This window comes from Lycium barbarum, chromosome 11 (assembly GCF_019175385.1).
Source record: "Lycium barbarum isolate Lr01 chromosome 11, ASM1917538v2, whole genome shotgun sequence".
NCBI lineage: Eukaryota > Viridiplantae > Streptophyta > Magnoliopsida > Solanales > Solanaceae > Lycium > Lycium barbarum.
In genome coordinates this window covers 33,329,664-33,347,341 of record NC_083347.1, presented here as the reverse complement: position 1 = coordinate 33,347,341, position 17,678 = coordinate 33,329,664, and the positions used below count along the sequence as shown (strand labels likewise).

The 17,678-nt window shown below is 44.1% G+C and overlaps 2 protein-coding genes across 2 annotated transcripts; both read right to left on the bottom strand.

Moving 5' to 3' along the window:
* Positions 1 to 106: 106 nt before the first annotated feature.
* On the bottom strand, positions 107 to 4,293 carry LOC132618467 (protein LAZ1 homolog 2). Its single transcript, XM_060333516.1, is given in 9 exon segments — positions 107 to 441; positions 526 to 753; positions 1,381 to 1,630; positions 2,928 to 3,016; positions 3,096 to 3,277; positions 3,598 to 3,706; positions 3,998 to 4,054; positions 4,137 to 4,262; positions 4,264 to 4,293. Coding segments are annotated over 9 exon segments (1,293 nt in total). The 3' UTR covers positions 107 to 219.
* Positions 4,294 to 15,759: 11,466 nt separating this feature from the next.
* Positions 15,760 to 16,392, bottom strand: LOC132619698 (uncharacterized). Its single transcript, XM_060334526.1, has one exon. It carries the CDS (start codon positions 16,390 to 16,392, stop codon positions 15,760 to 15,762), a length of 633 nt encoding a protein of 210 aa, XP_060190509.1.
* Positions 16,393 to 17,678: the final 1,286 nt, after the last annotated feature.

Here is a 17,678-nt window from a genome sequence, read left to right as displayed (position 1 = left end):
AAAGGGTCCCCTAAGAAAGGAAATCCATGTATTACCAAAAACAGAAAAAAAAAAAAAAAAAAAAAAAAAAACTGTTAACTACAAGTCCTACCAAGTAAGAACATGATTTGAATACTTCAATGACAATCTTTTGTCTTTCAACTCGTTTGACATAACATTTGTACTGTACCAGTTCAAGTTATCAGCCCGTTATCTCGCGATACAAACACCTGAGATCTGTTATCTCTTGTTAAATTCTGTTCTCTTTATTTCTGTCTCTTGTTTAAATCTGTTTTCTCCTGTTAAATTCTCTTCTTCTTCCTCAATCTTTATTTCTGTCTCTTGCTTTTCTTCTTTCTCGTCATCGACTGATGTTTGGTGGAAAGTCTCTTGGATCTTTGTCATACCCTTCTCTACTGGTTCGATCGCCTGGTTTATTGTCAAAACCACATCCTTCACAACCTGTTATTGTTTTAGTAAATGTTGCAATTAGATATGATTCTTCAAGAACAAATGACATAAGTGTAAGTGCTGAAAAGGTCTTACTTTTTGACCTCCTTCAAGAACAATGTCCTGAACACTTTCTGTGACACTTGTTCCTGGAACCTCAAACTTAGCTTCTACATTTTCAACTACAGCTGATTTCTCTCCATCTTCTGTATGCAAAGTTGTTTCTGCTTTTTGGGCAGTAATCTCTTCGTATACAGATGTTGGCACGAAGTGATAAGGTTTCGCAGAGAAGACAAAAACATGAGCAATAGCAGCAATAGCCATCTGTAGTAAAATGAGAGTTAGCTAAATAAGCAAGAAAAAAGGAAATGAGATGCCTTAACTTATTCAGAATGACACCATATTTTCCGAAGTGTTTTGAATAAAGTGTCCAATAAAATCTTCTATTCTGCATAGTTCCACAATTTTAGAGGGTGCCTCATGCAAATTTTAGCATAGTATCAGTTTCCAAATTGCATTTGCAGTTTAAATTTGAGCACGTCATACGTTTATAATAACTTCCGTGTATTGAAAGGGCTTTACGGAGAGGATGATTTTGCCAGTTCAATCACCCATTAAGGTACAAAATCCAGAAGAAGGATAAAAACCGGAAAACATGATTCTTTAAGATGGAAAACAGCTTCTGTGTGAAAATAGATATTGCTAAAACTTATCCAAGAGAGGACCTTAAGTTCGGTAACCCTTCACATCTAAAGACTTCTCAAACCATAAGACATGGGCCAAGTTTGTTTGTCCACTGTTCTTCGGCCCCTCTAATCAACATTTCTTCCCTCAAATTCCTAAACTATGTGTCCCCAACACGTCCAAATTTCATCAAGTACATGCTTAAAGTTTCCACTGACCATAGAACTTAAAGCACTTCAATGGAATTAAAAAGCAGAGAATACCTACCTCTATGCAGATCAGAAAATCTTGCAATCCAGTCTTGAACTTTCCTTCTCTTGGAAGCACTCTTAAATAACACAACAAGGCGATACCCACCCCTTGCCACCAAGTTGCAAAAACAATGGCCTTGAAGCTAATAAATTTTGCTAGTGGTTTGATCGACTGGAGTTTATGGTGAGTCACGTTATAAAATTGGACGAGACAATATAGCGCCCACATCTGGCTGAAGTTTAGTACCACAGTGATATAAGGATATCTGCAAGGAGCAGTAAGAAAGACAAGAGTGATGCATAGAATCCAATAACAGAGAAAAATAGAGCTACCAAACAGATTCACGGCTACAATGATTTATTCTGAACTACCAGTTGACAATAAACTCAATAAACGTCTGCTGTTGCAGAGGTTAAAAGAGCAATCTCTCATAATGCACAGCGAATTTCGAATTACCCTCTGTCATATCATTCTCTTATCTTACACAAAGCATTTACATTACCTACTATGGTATCACAGTCTTTAAAATGCTGAAAACTTAGGCTAGTTCCTGCTGCTGGTTAGAGTGGGTTAAAGCCCCACATTGGTTGGAGAATGGACTAGACTGGTGGTCTGCTGATATGGACTTGGGCAAGCCTCCACTCATAAGCTAGATTTTGGGGTTGAGTTAGGCCCAATTCCATATAAGCAGACAACCAGTCCATTTCCAACAAATGTGGGACTGTAACCCACTCTAACACCCCCCTCAAGCCCAGGCCCAGCTGGAGTGTGGACCGGGAGCCCAAACAGGGATGAACCTGGCTCTGATATCATGTAAACCAAAGGAAGAACTTATATTATTCCAATAAGTAAGTAATGTATAAATGAAGTACATTAGGTGCTAATTAAGGAAAGATAAAGAAGGATTCCAACAAATTTGCTACCTAAATATGGCTATGTACATTACTAACAAATAGGTCTGTATACATCCTGCTAATCAGGGTTCTTATTCCATAAGAAAGTCGATTTGCATAAAAGAGATCTTGTGACCACCTTCCTCCTGATTCAAGGACTTGAATGCTAAATGGGGACTGACATAAAGGGACTCGTAGAGATAGATGTCAAAGCTGAAGCGAATGATATGACCATTAGACAACCAGAAAAAGGAAAGAATGCTTGATGACCGTTTGTTCCTCATATCCTCATAATCTGAAAAAAAGATGCACATTAAGTGCCCTCTCATTAACTTTGATATTACCGAGTGAAATGCAGAATTATACACGAGTACGCTAATCAACTATTGGCAGTCAGTGGTTTCACTTTGAAGAAGGATCCTTCGGAGTTTAGATAAATTAAGCTACGTGACCTGGTATTTATTACACAGCTATATGTGGTGCTTAATGTGTGTAATCCTTTCTCATACTTACCTTGCAGAAATGCAAGGTAAGGCTGCGTACAATAGACTCTTGTGGTCCGGCCCTTCCCCGGACCCCGCGCATAGCGGGAGCTTAGTGCACCGGGCTGCCCTTTATACTTAACAATTTTATACAATAAATAAAATCTAAATGGAGAAAATGACGTACCCATAGTGCCACTTGAACTCTCCATCACCATATACCCCAAAGATCTCCATAATGAGAGCTAGGAATGCACATGCTGTCTTCAAAATCATCTGCGGAACACAACAATATTGGTATGAAGATAACAAGTACAGCAACGTACATATGGAACTTTGTTCCCTTTTGACTTACATATTGTACAAGACCAAATTTTTCTATAGTAAACAAGTTCTTCCCCACGACATATGGGTGACAAATGAAGTTATACAACGTCCTTTTTTGTGTCACAGGTTTCTCCTCTCCTCCTAGCAATGACTGGCTGATTTGTTTCCTCGATTCATCTTCGAGCAGTGCAATGACCTGTCGCTCACCCCCTGCCACAAATCCATTTTCCAGTAAATCAACTTTATTGCATGCTTGTATCATGCAAGTTATACTCTAGTAATTTTTTTTAAGGACTTTGTAGACATTCATGTAGAAAACCCCACTAACTTAAATGCAGTCCATTAACATGCTAAGTTAGAGAAATCTCCTTTTTGTCAAAGGTATCAAGGAAAGGTTGACGGTTAAATTATCAAATATTTCAAATATTTTGGTTCACTGTCATCTGGTTATACAAAAGACAGATAGGAAGTTCTTGAGCTATCTTTTGTGTTTTTGAACACCAGTGAAAATAGAGATGATGCTTACGTACCCAGGCAAGCGATCAAGTAACTTCCAAAAGAATAGAGTGCAAATGCTTCATAACAGTTCCTCAAAATGTCACAGGCAAGGGATAATTTTGGGTTCCACAAGGATAAAATCTGTAAAAGACAAGAAAACCAATTCATTTAATTCTCACGAGAATTTGAAGTTACTGATATAGAAACTTTGCATCAGCTTTAAGTACAAAAAAGATTTGTTTACACAATTGCTTTAATCTATCAGTTTAAACATGTACTCCACATTGCATTTATAGACAGTTAATCTTGTAAAATAGTGAAAGGTGCGGCAAGATCCTATAATGTTATGTCTAGTTAGAACCTTATTTTCTTGATACATATCTCAATTAACAATTCAGAAATCAGAGTGCATTTCAGTGGTTATCTCCTTACTGATTCAGTTGCATAGACAGGAACCATGAAGAGGACCCCCACGATCCATTTTTGTTCCTGATAAGCAAACGCAAATTTAGATACAACATTCTAGGAAGCAAGAATTAATTCTCCATGTATACCTAAATTGAGTACTCACTGCTGGATTGGTATAGTATCTGAGATGCTGAAAAATTAAGAGAAGAGAGAGGATCAATGCTACCAAGACAAAGCAACCTCCGATTACGAGAGCAGGCTCGTGGAGATCTCTATAAATGTCCACATAGAGAGAGATGTAAAATGGTGCCATGCCACATGTTCCCTGTTGCAATGCTCTCTAAAACTTGTAACAAACACTAACCAAACCTGAAAAACAGTAGCACAATTAGCTTGGAATGGTTATCGCCTAATCTGGGATGTGGTCAAAGGAAAAAAAGCACTTCCAAAAAGCCTGGTAGTTTATGAGAAACTAGGACGCTAGATGCAAGTCAAAGATTTGCATTATTACCATGTTTTTCAAGTGTTACCAAGTCCATGTATTCTTTGCATAAGACCCTATTACTGTCACTTGTTTTCTCCTCGTGTTCAGCCCGTTCTCTATCCGTGCATGACATACTAATTCATTTTACCCGAAGCAGGTGACAGAGTTTGAAGAATGAAGCAGAGCTGATTGCAAACAATTTCAGTAGTCCAAGTGCACGTCTCAAAAGTGGCAGAGCCACCCTTGTCCAAAGGGTGTCGATTGACACCCCTCCACTGAAAAATTACACTGCCTTACACTGTCTAGATAGGTAATTTTTTTGTATATATATATATATATACACACACACCATATGTTGAATCCCCTTAATTCCTTCATGTGTTTATTTATTTATATTTTGTACTTCACTTGGTGAAAATTCTGACTTCGCCACTGCATGTTAAATGAACAATGAACTACTGAATAAGTACATCAATATATCCTAAAGGATGATACTCCTACTTTCATCTCCGGCAAGAATTAATATGAATTATAAACGCTAACATAGGACTAAGCTGGTATTATAGCCATGGATTTCATAATTCAGGTTTCAGGCCAGCTTCCACACCAATATAAAGTTCTAAACGTGGAAAGCCTAATTGGTACGTGCAATAATAACGTAACAAAGACCAAATATGAAAGTAATGATTTAAGTTATACACTCTAAACATAAAGAATTTTCACACTATCAGTCAAATTTTTAACCCTTTTTAGAATGTTACCCGTCTTATTTTCCACGTTATAACTATTGCGTACTTCTTTGCATGTAATTTAATAACAAATTTTTGGTTGCATGTAATCTGATCACAAAATTTTGTTAACAAAACGCCAGAACAAAACAGAACCCACTTACTGTTTCTGAAAATGGAACTAAATACAAACATAATCTTGAAAATTACTGAAACAAAAAAGGTGTACACAGACACGACATATACAAATTAAAAGAAAAAGAGAGAGATTTAGAGAGTTTGAGTAAATTCATGTTCATGCCTGTAAAATGAGAATTCTGCTGATCTGTCTTAAATATTGCAGTACCCAAAATCCGTTTTAAGATTCAAACATTTCTTCATAAATACGGCATCCAGGAACTACATGGTACTAGCTAGTACTAAATTGTGTTTATTTTTTAAGGATATGCACATATACACTTTGCAGGATAGCGGCTACATAACAGTTTTTTTTGTTCGTTCAGTTCAAAGTTTGACACGTTGCAGTTTGTTTTACAATGGGGAGGTGACTCGCCTAAGATGCTAGATGGACCTCTGGCCCACTCCAAATTACCAGCTATCAGTGTCTAACTTAGGCCCATGATAAAATTATACTGGGTATGGATCTTTTGAGGGAGAGAGATTGGGCCGTTTAGCAGTTGATGGGGGAAGTGCACATATAGGCGATTCTGGGACCCCAGGCATAGCCGAAGTTTAATAAATTGCTTGCTAACCACGCCAATTTAAATCACAACTCTGTGGCTATAGAGGCAACTTTCCAAATTCCCAGCAACTAATTGCAAAAACATAGCTATCGTGTAGTTCTCCATATATACCATCATTCTCGTTCCTAGGGATATTACCAATTAAAGAGTCTTGAATCACAACGTCACTCAACTGAGTTTCTCAGTCAAAGTTGCGGTCTAAACCTCGCCACACGTCCTTTATACTGACCTACTCCCATATCACGATAAAATATCTTGCACCTTACTCGCGAGATCATCGCAAGACCCTGGTGCCCGAACTGAAAACGTGTCCTCATCATCACGTAAGAAAAATAATAATAATCGTAAGAATTCCTACATCCAAGTTCTATAGCACGAGGCATGAATGCAAGAAAGGAAGCAGACTCCTAAATGCCTTTGTAGCCTTTCGCTTATAGATATGGAACTCTATATACCCATAAACAAGACTCTACTAAGTTACTCCTTATGATACATAAGACCTATGAACTTAGTGGTCTGATACTACTTTGTCATAACCCAAAAGTGCACCTAGGCCGTGATTGCATCTAACCCTACCCGATAGGTGAACCAATAACAAAAGTAACCACGATAACATTTCACAAAAAGTGCGATAGAATTAATTATATAGCTGAAATATTTTTCCAAATTAATACCATGTAGAACTATACTCACGACCCTCAAGAACTTATGTCACATGTCATGAGCAACTAAGAATAAACTAAGAATAGAATATAAAACTCTAAACATGAAAGGGACAACATATATTTTTAGAAAACAACCAAATAAATGACTTTAGGCTACTAAGACCTAGATGAACTCAACTCTGGATCGCTAGTACGATTTTCGATGATCACTCACGAACACCACAATGGTTCAATTCTACCTGAACACAAGGGTGCAATAAGTATAGCTTGAATACAAAATGAACGTGTACTCAGAGAGTATTATCAATCGACCCCAACAAGGTAGTGGCGAAGGTGGCATTAAGAAGATACTATGCCCTGTGCAATTCATATAATCTCAACAGATAAAGAAATAATCGCATAAGGTAAATCCAACAGAACAACATTCTCCCTCCCTCTCAACTTTTGTGGCATCGTTAACTTGACATAAAGTTTAAGAAAGAAAAGAGGGCTTTTAAAATTTGTGGTCTAAAACAAAACTTAGCCATTTGTGTGGGTATAAATCATTTCATTAAGGGTAAAAGAGGAATTTTAAAGATAAATTGTTTCTATTTATAAAAATGTGACATTCTTTTTTAGATAGACTAAAAAAAAGCGAGCCACATAAATTGGAACAGAGGGAGTAATAATTATGCGCAGATATAACATATGAAATAATATGCCCTGATAGAGCATATAAAGGAATGCACACTATCTCATCAAGCCAAGTGCCTTTGGATGTAACGATTGCACCCAAAACAACACATATGATGATATCGAAATTATATGTAAGTGATGCAATGCACTTGATGCTGACTCTCTACAAATCTTGTTTTAAAATTAGTGCCTGAAACAAGATCCTATCGGGCCATAACCACATCACTCTGCACAAAATAAAGATCTCATCGCGCCATAATCACATCACTTCAGCGCGAAATAAGATCACATTGTGTCATAACTAAAACAATCCATCTCAGTATACCCAGCTTGCATATCATGAAATAAACATGAATCAGGCACGCAATCGTACGACGTATAAACGGTGCATGAATTGAATCTATGCAACTCATGTAACATAAAGTACATGGAGTATATGAAAGGGAAAAACATAGCATGTGAAATAATGCTTATAATGCACTCTTAAGCAGTAAAACATGTTCAGCTAATAATTTAACAATTAAGAATCACAGAGAAAATAGACACAATCAGCTAATACTAAACATGACACCCGGTACCCGCGTAAGCGCTCCTCACCTTGCTTATACGTTACCCCAAACACATAGTATAATCTATTTATCATTTAGTTGGAAATAATTCCCTCATTGAAGTCAAAGTCTTAACTTACCTCAATCCGAAGCCTTTCAAACACCACGAACGACCTTTACTTTTCTTAGAGCTTTTGAATATCTCATTCTATTCAAACGTGTACTCTACGGATTAAACAAGTCCAACGATACCCATAAAAAGAATCAAAATAAAAAGTCAACCAAAAGTCTAATCCGATCCCTGAGGTCAAAATCATAACTTTATTACATAAACCCATGATACTCCAAGGAGTTCAAAACTATACTCAAAACTCAAATCCAATACTGAATTGACCTTCAAATCCTCAAAATTCACTTTCTTATCTTTAAAGTTAAAATCCTTTTTTTTTCATCTTTCGATTCCTTTACTTTTAAGGTAAAATTGATGATAGATTCATGTTATAATCATAGATTTTGTATACGGTAAAAACCGGATATGAGTCATATCCGGAGAAACTATGGATCGGAGGAAGAAGAGGGCCGGGAGTTCGCACGAGGGGCGTCACACCTTCCCGGATAAGCGCTTTAACCGAAGCTGAGCAGGGGCGCCCTTTGGTTCGGTATCTGTGCCACCGATGGCTCGGGGACTCTACCCGAGGGTTCGTCACCGTTGATCCGGACACCGTTCACCCGTGTATCCGTTGGTCCGTTATGACCGTTGCTGAAGCGCACTAGTGGTGTCACGTCAGGGTCGGCCACCAACTATGCGTGTGTCAGACGGCGCCGTCAGTCCAATCCCACCAAATCCGTGCAGGGGCTGTCCTTTTTATTGGTATTTTATTAATTCCTATTGTATGAGGCCCATGGGCTCACTGCTATAAATAGGGCATATCTACCTCCCTTAAGGGGGTTGGGATCTTCTTACTTTCCAAGAACATTTGTAATAGAGGAACTTTTGTATACTAATTCTTCCATCATTTAATCCGGCCTAGGCCACTTGTTATCGTGAATAGCACATTTCATCTATCAAGTACCATACATTGTTCACAAACCTATACATATATCGCTAACCTTCAAATATTTTGTTTGCTTCGCCTAGTACACATCAAGAGCAAAACACATATCCTATACCCACCTATAAATTTAATTGATCACCCGAATTCGGGGTAAACAGTTTGGCGCCCACCGTGGGGCTAGGATAATAGTGGTCTTTGGCCTTGATTTCTACCATATTCATCAAAGCCAAAAACGTCCCTACCCATCTCTGTGAAAACGGTTCAAATGGCTGACGTCGAGCAATCCGGTCATGTCAATAATGCCGAGATCGTGGCGGAAAACGAAGGGAGCGGACTGCGGGCATTGCCGAACCCCGCTGATCCGAACCCCTTTGATTCGAGGGAAGGACTCAACCGAAAAAATACCGTAGATCAAGAGAACGCCGTCCCACCGGCGACCGACCCCCTAAACACTCATCATTCCGTTACATTGCCCCGGGACCATGTCCGGAGAGAACCGGACATACCAAACGATGGCATTAACTTGCGATTAATCTTTGAAATGTTGCAGGAATAGAGGGCGGCAATCGCCGAGCAAGGATTAGCGATTGCCCGACTGCAGAGCGGAAAGGGTGAAGCTGGGCCTGAAAAAGCTAAGGGTACAGCGGAAATCGGAAGGAACGAACCACGGGTGGTCGAGAGTGATGATTCTGGGGCCGGATCCTCCACCGAGGTTCTGAAGATGCTCGAAACTCTGGCACAGTGGGTGGATTCCACCGAAAAGAGGGTCGAGACGTACAACTCTCGGGTGGATCAGATACCGGGGGCTCCACCTTTGCTAAAAGGGCCAAACTCAAAAAGGTATATTCAAAGACCTTTTCCTCCGAGTGCGGCCCCCAAGTTGATCCCGAAGAGATTCAAGATGCCGGATATTCAGAAATACGACGGCACCACGGACCCGCATGAGCATGTGACCTCGTACACCTGTGCTATAAAGGGCAACGATATGGAAGAGGATGAGATAGAGTCGGTATTGTTGAAAAAATTTGGAGAAACCCTATCGAAGGGGGCATTAATGTGGTACGACTATCTACCCGAGCATTCTATCACTTCTTTTGAAATGCTCGCCGACGCCTTCGTCAGAGCCCATGCCTGTGCCATAAAAGTGCAGGCCCGTAAGGCTGATATTTTCCGGATAACCCAAAGGGACGACGAGCTACTGCGAGAGTTCGTCACCCGGTTCCAGAAGGAATGGATGGAACTCCCCCCGGTGCCGGAAGAGTGGGCCGCGCAGGCTTTCACAAAGGGCCTCAACATGCTAAGTTCGGTGGCTTCGGCCAAATTGAAAGAAAGTTTGCTAGAATACGAGGCCGTAACATGGGCCGACGTCCACAATCGGTATGAGTCAAAGATTCGGGTGGAGGATGATCAGTTCGAGCTCCCACTGGTAAGGATCAAAGTAAATAGAGGTTTCGAGGCACCAAGGAGGGGATACGAAACAAAGTCCGAATCATCGAAAGAAAGATTTCGGCCGTATACCGATTCGGAGAGACAAAATGTCAGGTCAGAAAAATTAATCGAGAGTCCAAGCCATTTCTCTGGACGGGGAAGCAAGCGGGTTGAGCGCCCGTCGAACAGTCGGGGACTCTCGTTTAGGAGCGATGCCGGAAGTTCCGCCAGTAACAAGGTTCCGCCAAAAATTTCGGAGTACAACTTCAACGTTAGCACTTTGGGACTTGTCTCGGCCATTGGGCGTGTCCCCGATGCAATATGGCCTAAACCATTGAGGTCAGACCCGGGTCAGCGGGATCCGAGCGTAGTGTGTGAGTACCACGGAACCCACGGTCATAGAACCGAGGATTGCCGTCAATTGAGAGAAGAGGTAGCCCGGTTATTGAAAAATGGCCACCTCCGAGATCTGCTGAGCGAGCGGGCCAAAAATCATTATAAGGAAAGCGAATCTTATCAAAGGCCCGAACCTGTCGAACCCCAACATACGATCAACATGATAGTAGGGGGGATTGACGCCCCTCGAGGGCCGGTAATGAAGCGGATGAAGATTTCCATTGTTCGTGAGAAGCGCACTCGAGGTCATTCGACCGAGGGGTCCATCTTCTTTAATGACGAGGACGCGGAGGGCGTCATCCAACCCCACAATGATGCGTTGGTAATTTCTGTACTTGTCTTCAAAACTAAGGTCAAACGTATTTTGGTTGACCCAGGTAGCTTGGCCAACATCATCCGATGGAGAGTGGTCGAACAACTGGGGTTGCTCGGTCAGATCGTACCAGTGGCCCGAGTGTTAAGCGGGTTCAATATGGCAAGTGAAACCACGAGGGGAGAGATCTCGTTGCCCGTAAACGTGGATGGCACCATTCAACAAACGATGTTCTATGTGATCGAAGGGGACATGAAATATAACGCATTATTGGGCAGACCTTGGATACATGGTATGAAGGCGGTTCCTTCAACATTGCATCAGTTGTTGAAATTCCCCACTCCGGAAGGGGTGAAAACCATCCGGGGCGAACAGCCCGCAGCAAAGGAAATGTTCGCAGTAGATGAAGCGGCTTCCCGCCCCGAGAAGCCGGCTCAGGAAGAGAAGGGTGCAACCGGAGGGGAGGTCCCCCAATAGCAATTAAGGTACACTGGACCGGGTCCAGTGCACGAGGAGGACGACTTCGGGATGCCCAGCTCCTTTGTCATGCCGGATGACTCGGACGCGACCAAGTCAACCGTAGAGGAGCTGGAGCAGATCATCTTGTTTGAGTTCTTACCGGACAGAAAGGTATACCTGGGCACGGGGCTCACCCCGGAGCTCAGGCGTAAGTTAATTGAATTTCTTCGAGCTAACGCCGATTGCTTTGCATGGTCGCATATAGATATGACAGGTATATCACCGGAAATAGCATCGCACAAACTCAGCTTGGACAGGAAGTTTCCCCCGGTCAAGCAAAAAAGGAGGCCCATGTTGGAGCCAAAGCACGCCTTTGTGAAAGATGAGGTAACGAAGCTTTTGAATATAGGTTCCATCCGGGAAGTGAAATACCCGGATTGGCTTGCTAACGTGGTGGTGGTGCCCAAAAAAGGTAATAAATTTCGAATGTGTGTCGATTATAAGGATTTAAACAAGGCATGCCCGAAGGATTCATTTCCATTGCCTCACATCGACAGAATGATCGATGCGACGGCCGGGCACAAAATGTTAAGTTTTCTCGATGCTTACTCCGGGTACAACCAGATCCGGATGCACCCGGAGGACCAAGAGAAAACATCCTTCATCACCCGTTATGGGACTTACTGTTATAATGTCATGCCTTTCGGATTAAAAAACGCCGGTGCAACTTACCAACGCCTAGTTAATGGGATGCTCGAAGAACAAATAGGAAAAACGATGGAAGTTTATGTTGACGATATGGTTGTTAAGTCCCTGGAAACAGAGGACCATTTAAAGCATTTGCAGGAAACCTTCGATGTACTCCGAAGATACAACATGAAGCTCAACCCCAAGAAATGTGCCTTCGGTGTCAGGTCAGGTAAGTTCCTGGGATTCATGGTGTCAAACCGGGGAATTGAAATCAACCCGGATAAGATCAGGGCCATCGAGGACATCGAGGTCGTAAACAATATAAAGGGGGTACAGAAGCTCACCGAGCGGATAGCGGCGCTGAGTCGCTTCATCTCGAGGTCCTCGGACAGGAGTCACCGTTTCTTCTCTTTGCTCAGAAAGAAGAACGACTTCGTTTGGACGCCGGAGTGTCAAGAAGCCCTAAGGGAATTGAAGAAGTATTTATCCAGCCCCCCGTTGCTGCACACGCCAAAGTCCGATGAGCCACTCTTCCTCTATTTGGCAGTCTCCGAAATGGCGGTAAGCGGCGTTTTGGTCCGAGAAGAATCAGGTACGCAATTCCCTATCTATTATGTAAGTAGAAATTTGGGGGATGCGGAGACCCGTTATCCCCATTTGGAAAAATTGGCCTTAGCATTGGTAAGCGCTTCCAGAAAGCTCAAACCTTATTTTCAATGCCACCCCATATGTGTGGTAACCTCTTACCCTTTAAAAAGCATCATGCATAAACCTGAGTTATCCGGTAGGTTAACAAAATAGGCTATAGAGATTAGCGGTTACGATATCGAGTACAAGCCTTGGACGACCATCAAATCCCAAATCTTGGCCGATTTTGTGGCAGATTTTACCTCGGCCATGGTCCCCGAGGTCGAGAAAGAACTTTTGTTGACCTCGGGAAAGACCGCGGGCATTTGGTCTCTACATACGGACGGGGCCTCGAATCTTAGAGGTTCCGGCCTTGGGGTTGTCCTTAGGACCCCGACCGGGGAGGTCATCCGACAGTCCGTTAGAACTGCTAGGTTGACTAACAATGAAGCCGAGTATGAGGCTATGATTGCAGGTTTGGAATTGGCCCGAAGCATGGGGGCCGAAACAATAGAGGCAAAGTGCGACTCGCTTCTGGTCGTGAACCAGGTGAACGGCGTATTCGAGGTAAAGGACGAACGGATGCAGCGGTACCTCGAAAAAACGCAGGTGGTGCTTCATCAATTTAAAGAGTGGACCATGCAGCACATACCGAGGGAGCAGAACAGCGAAGCCGATGCATTAGCGAACTTGGGATCCTCGGTTGAGGGGGAGGAAATCAACCTCGGGGCAACGGTGCACTTATCAAACACGACCATAGAAACCGGGCACGCCGAGATATACACAATGGGCCTGACCTGGGATTGGCGCAATAAGTACATCGACTACCTGCGTGAGGGGAAGCTCCCAAAGGACCCGAAGGAGTCACGATCGCTGCGGACTAAGGCTGCCCGTTTTTGCTTGGTGGATAGTCAACTGTATCGACGGTCCTTCCTCGGTCCTTTAGCTAAGTGTTTGGGCCCCGGTGAAACGGAATATGTGATAAGAGAGGTGCACGAGGGGACCTGCGACAACCACTCCAGTGTAGATGCTTTGGTTCGAAAAATCGTCAGGGCCGGTTATTACTGGAACCGGATGGACGAGGACACGAAAAATTTTGTCCAAAAATGTGACGGTTGTCAGAAGCATGCTCCGATGATTCATCGACCCGGGGAGTTGCTGCATTCGGTTATCTCACCTTGGCCTTTCATGAAGTGAGGAATGGACATTGTTGGTCCGTTACCTCGAGCACCAGGTAAGGCCCGTTTCATTTTGTTTATGACTGACTATTTTTCTAAATGGGTTGAAGCGCAGGCCTTCGAAAAGATAAGAGAAAAGGAAGTCATCGACTTCATGTGGGACCACATCATCTGCCGTTTCGGCATCCCGTCTGAAATAACCTGTGATAATGGCCCCCAGTTCGTGGGTGGCAAGGTCAACAGTTTCCTCGAAGGGTTGAAGATCAAGAAAATCGTGTCAACCCCGTATCACCCGTGTGCAAACGGGCAGGCAGAATCAACGAACAAAACGATAATCCAAAATCTGAGGAAGAGACTTGAGGCGTCGAAGCATAATTGGAGGGAAATACTACCGGAGGTGCTCTGGGATTACAGAACCACATCCAAATCAAGCACGGGTGAAACCCCGTTCTCGTTGGTATACGGAGCCGAAGCCCTCATCCCTGTGGAGGTTGGCGAACCGACCCTCCGTTTCAGATACGCCACCGAAGAATCAAACGGGGAGGCTATGGCCGTGAAACTTGACCTCGCGGATGAGCTACGCAAATGAGCGTCGGTCCGCATAGCGGCGCAAAAACAGAGGATGGAAAGGTATTACAACCGAAGAGCCAACTTTCGGCATTTCCAAGTGGGGGACTTGGTGCTTCGAAAAGTCACATTACATACAAAGAACCCCAACGAGGGAAAGCTAGGACCGAACTGGGAAGGACCGTACATGGTAACCAGTGTAACGGGCAAAGGATCATATCGGCTGGAGTCCATGGATGGGCAATGCATGCGCAACAACTGGAACATAGCCCATCTAAAGAGATAATACTGCTAAGGTATGATCTCCCCACATGATTTTTGTTAACCGTATCTTTCTTTTGCAAGAATTCAAGGACAACACAAAATTAGAAATATAGGACTGAAAGCACGTGTTGCACTATTTTCCTTAGTGCGGTTTTGTCCCGAAATGGCTTTTCCGACTAGGTTTTGAATGAGGCAACAAGTACAACGTGCTACGCAACAAAGATAAAGGGCCAGCACTCGGACACACGAGGTCACACCCTCGGAGTGGGGTTTGATAACACTCACCCGACCTCGAAGCTCGGATAAATGTTAGCGGGCACAACACCCACATCGAAGCACGCCACGATAAAGGAAAACGAAGGCCGGCCACCGGTCATTGCCATCGATGTAAGGACCAAACGATCATAATGAATCGTGTCCCATTCAGCATTTGCCACGGCAAAAATAAAGGCTGGCCACCGGTCATCGCCTTCGATGTAAGGACCAAACGATCATAATGAGTCGTGTCCCATTTAGTGTTTGCTACGACAAAGATACAAGAAATAAAAATTCTCATATGTACGAACATTTACAATACAAAGACCATGGCATTGGTTGTATTTCGGCGTTGTTCAATTTATGCGCCCTACACCGGGCACTTTGGTCGAAGTTCGACAAAGTCAACAAGGTCATTACGAACCGACCACAAAAAATGCCGGTCCTAAAGAGGCGCCTATCACGGGCACGGAAAGATCCGAGGTCACAAAATATCTTAGTAAGCCCTACGGGCAGAATTAATCAATGACTACGGGTCATCTTGTCCGAAAAATGGACCGATAATTCAAAGCAAAATAAAAACGAGCACCCAAATGAAGAAACAAGAAAAGTGCAACTTTCATATATACATAAGGTACTTTTACAAAGAACACTTTCACATCAAGGGCCAAAAAGCCAGCAAAGACAAAAGGAAAAAGCCGAGTAAAAATCCTATGTTAGATGACTGGAGGCAGAATGATCGGACTCAGTTCTCTCAGAATCGTCTGAATCGGACCCGAGGGCGTGGTTCGCCTCCTCCTCCATTTCTTTGGCCTGGTTTATCAGGGCCGGGAGATCGGAGAATCTGTGCTCGGCTTCCTCGAGGGTGAGCCGCCTAGACTTCCACTTCTCGTACTCGGCGATGATGGCAGTATGAGCCTCGGCCGCCTCCACGCCTTTCCAGGCTTCTTTTAAATCAGCCTCGACTTTAGCTAACTTAGCCTCCAGCTCGGCCCGGTTTGGCACAGCAATATTCCTCATGTGAACAACAGCTTCTAGCTCAGCCTTAAGAACATCGTTGGCGTTCACCGCCTCCTCCAGCTCGGCTTTCAAACCCTCACATATCCGAGACCGCTCCTCGGCTTTCTCTTCAAAAACTCTCATACGTTCTTTATACAGAGAGGTGTCAGATTCCAGTAGCCGGTTCCTCTCGGCTAGGCCCGCTGCATCGGCCTTCACCAAATCCAATTCCCCCCGGAGTTGGGATACGGTGGTCTCCAGCTCGTCCAGCCTCGACGAAAAATGGGCCTTGTCTCGGCTAAGGCCAATCTTCTCAGCCTCGAGGCTTCGGTTGTAATCGGTCATGGCAACCAATTTGCTCTTCAAACGACGATTTTCGTCCTTGGCCGCATCAAGCTTGGGACTAAGGTTGGCAAGAACAGCCGCCCGACCCAACTCTTCCTCTTTTACTCGGAGAAGATGCTTATATTTCTCCGTTTCTCGGCCTTGGGCATCTAGTTGGCCTTGAAGATCGTCCATCTCGTGTTGGGCACGGATGAAGGCCTCATTGACCAGTATCACACTCTGCAAGAAAAACAAACATCAAGAATCAAACAAAGTGAGCATAAAGTCTGATGATATATAAAGGTGGTTGAGGGTCTTACCCGGTTGCCCGCGTGCATGCCTTCGTTCATAAGGCACTGCCAGGTGACCCCGGTCATTTTACGCCTGTCCGAGTCGGAGACAAGAGGCCGTAAGTAGCTTGCTACTCCCACCGGGCGCGATAGAAAGCCGCAATCCTCGGGGACGGTGATTACGGCCGATCTAGTCCTTCTTGGTTCTACGCTCGGGGCTGGGAAGATGGTCACCAGGTTATCTCTAAAGCCAGATTCTGACTGTCGATTAGCCGGCCTCGTGGCCCGAGGAATTGGCAGATGGCCAAAACCCGCAGTTTCACCGGTAGCAGGGGGAGTGGTTGAAAACATATCTTCAAACTCTTCAGCTCTCCGAACCGGGGTAGATGAACTTGGCGTGGACTCAATGTTTCTGGCAAAGACCGGGGGCTCCGCAGTGGAAACAGGTTCATGGTTGGGAGACGGATGTGCGTGAAAGGGGGCTTCGGCCTCCGGAACTGGGGCAATCCTTTGATCGGCTGCAGTGACAGCCGTTTCCCACGGTCCCTCCCTCTGCAGGGGAGTATCTTCCGGAGAAGTTCCACCTGAAATGTCGACAAAGTCAACCGACCGGAGAGGAGCCGGGGAGAGGATTTCTTCCGCACCTAAAGGAAAAACGGAAATCAAGAGACCTTCGTTGACAGAAGGCAAAGGCGGAACGGAGGCGGTCTCCTCAGGTACTGGAGTCTTTGACGGGGCCGGGTCGACCCTCCGAACTATGATGTCGGGCTCCGCTTCTTCTCTCGGGGGCCGGGCAACACCTCTTGCCTTCTTCCGTTTGGGCGGCTCCCCCTTTTCGGAGGGCCGTTTCCTTTTGGCAGCTTCGGCAAGAACGCGGGAAGAACCGGCCGTGTCGAATGCAGACGCCGAAGCAGGGGAAACGACCCCCGACTCCGATCTGGATGCCACCGAGCCCTTCGGTAAACCTGAACGACAAAGGCATAGGCAGGGATGAGAAAACGGACGACCGCGAATGGC

Bases quoted from the DNA above. Each gene is read 5' to 3' on its own strand.
- LOC132619698 (XM_060334526.1), bottom strand. From the start codon at position 16,392: ATGACCGATTACAACCGAAGCCTCGAGGCTGAGAAGATTGGCCTTAGC.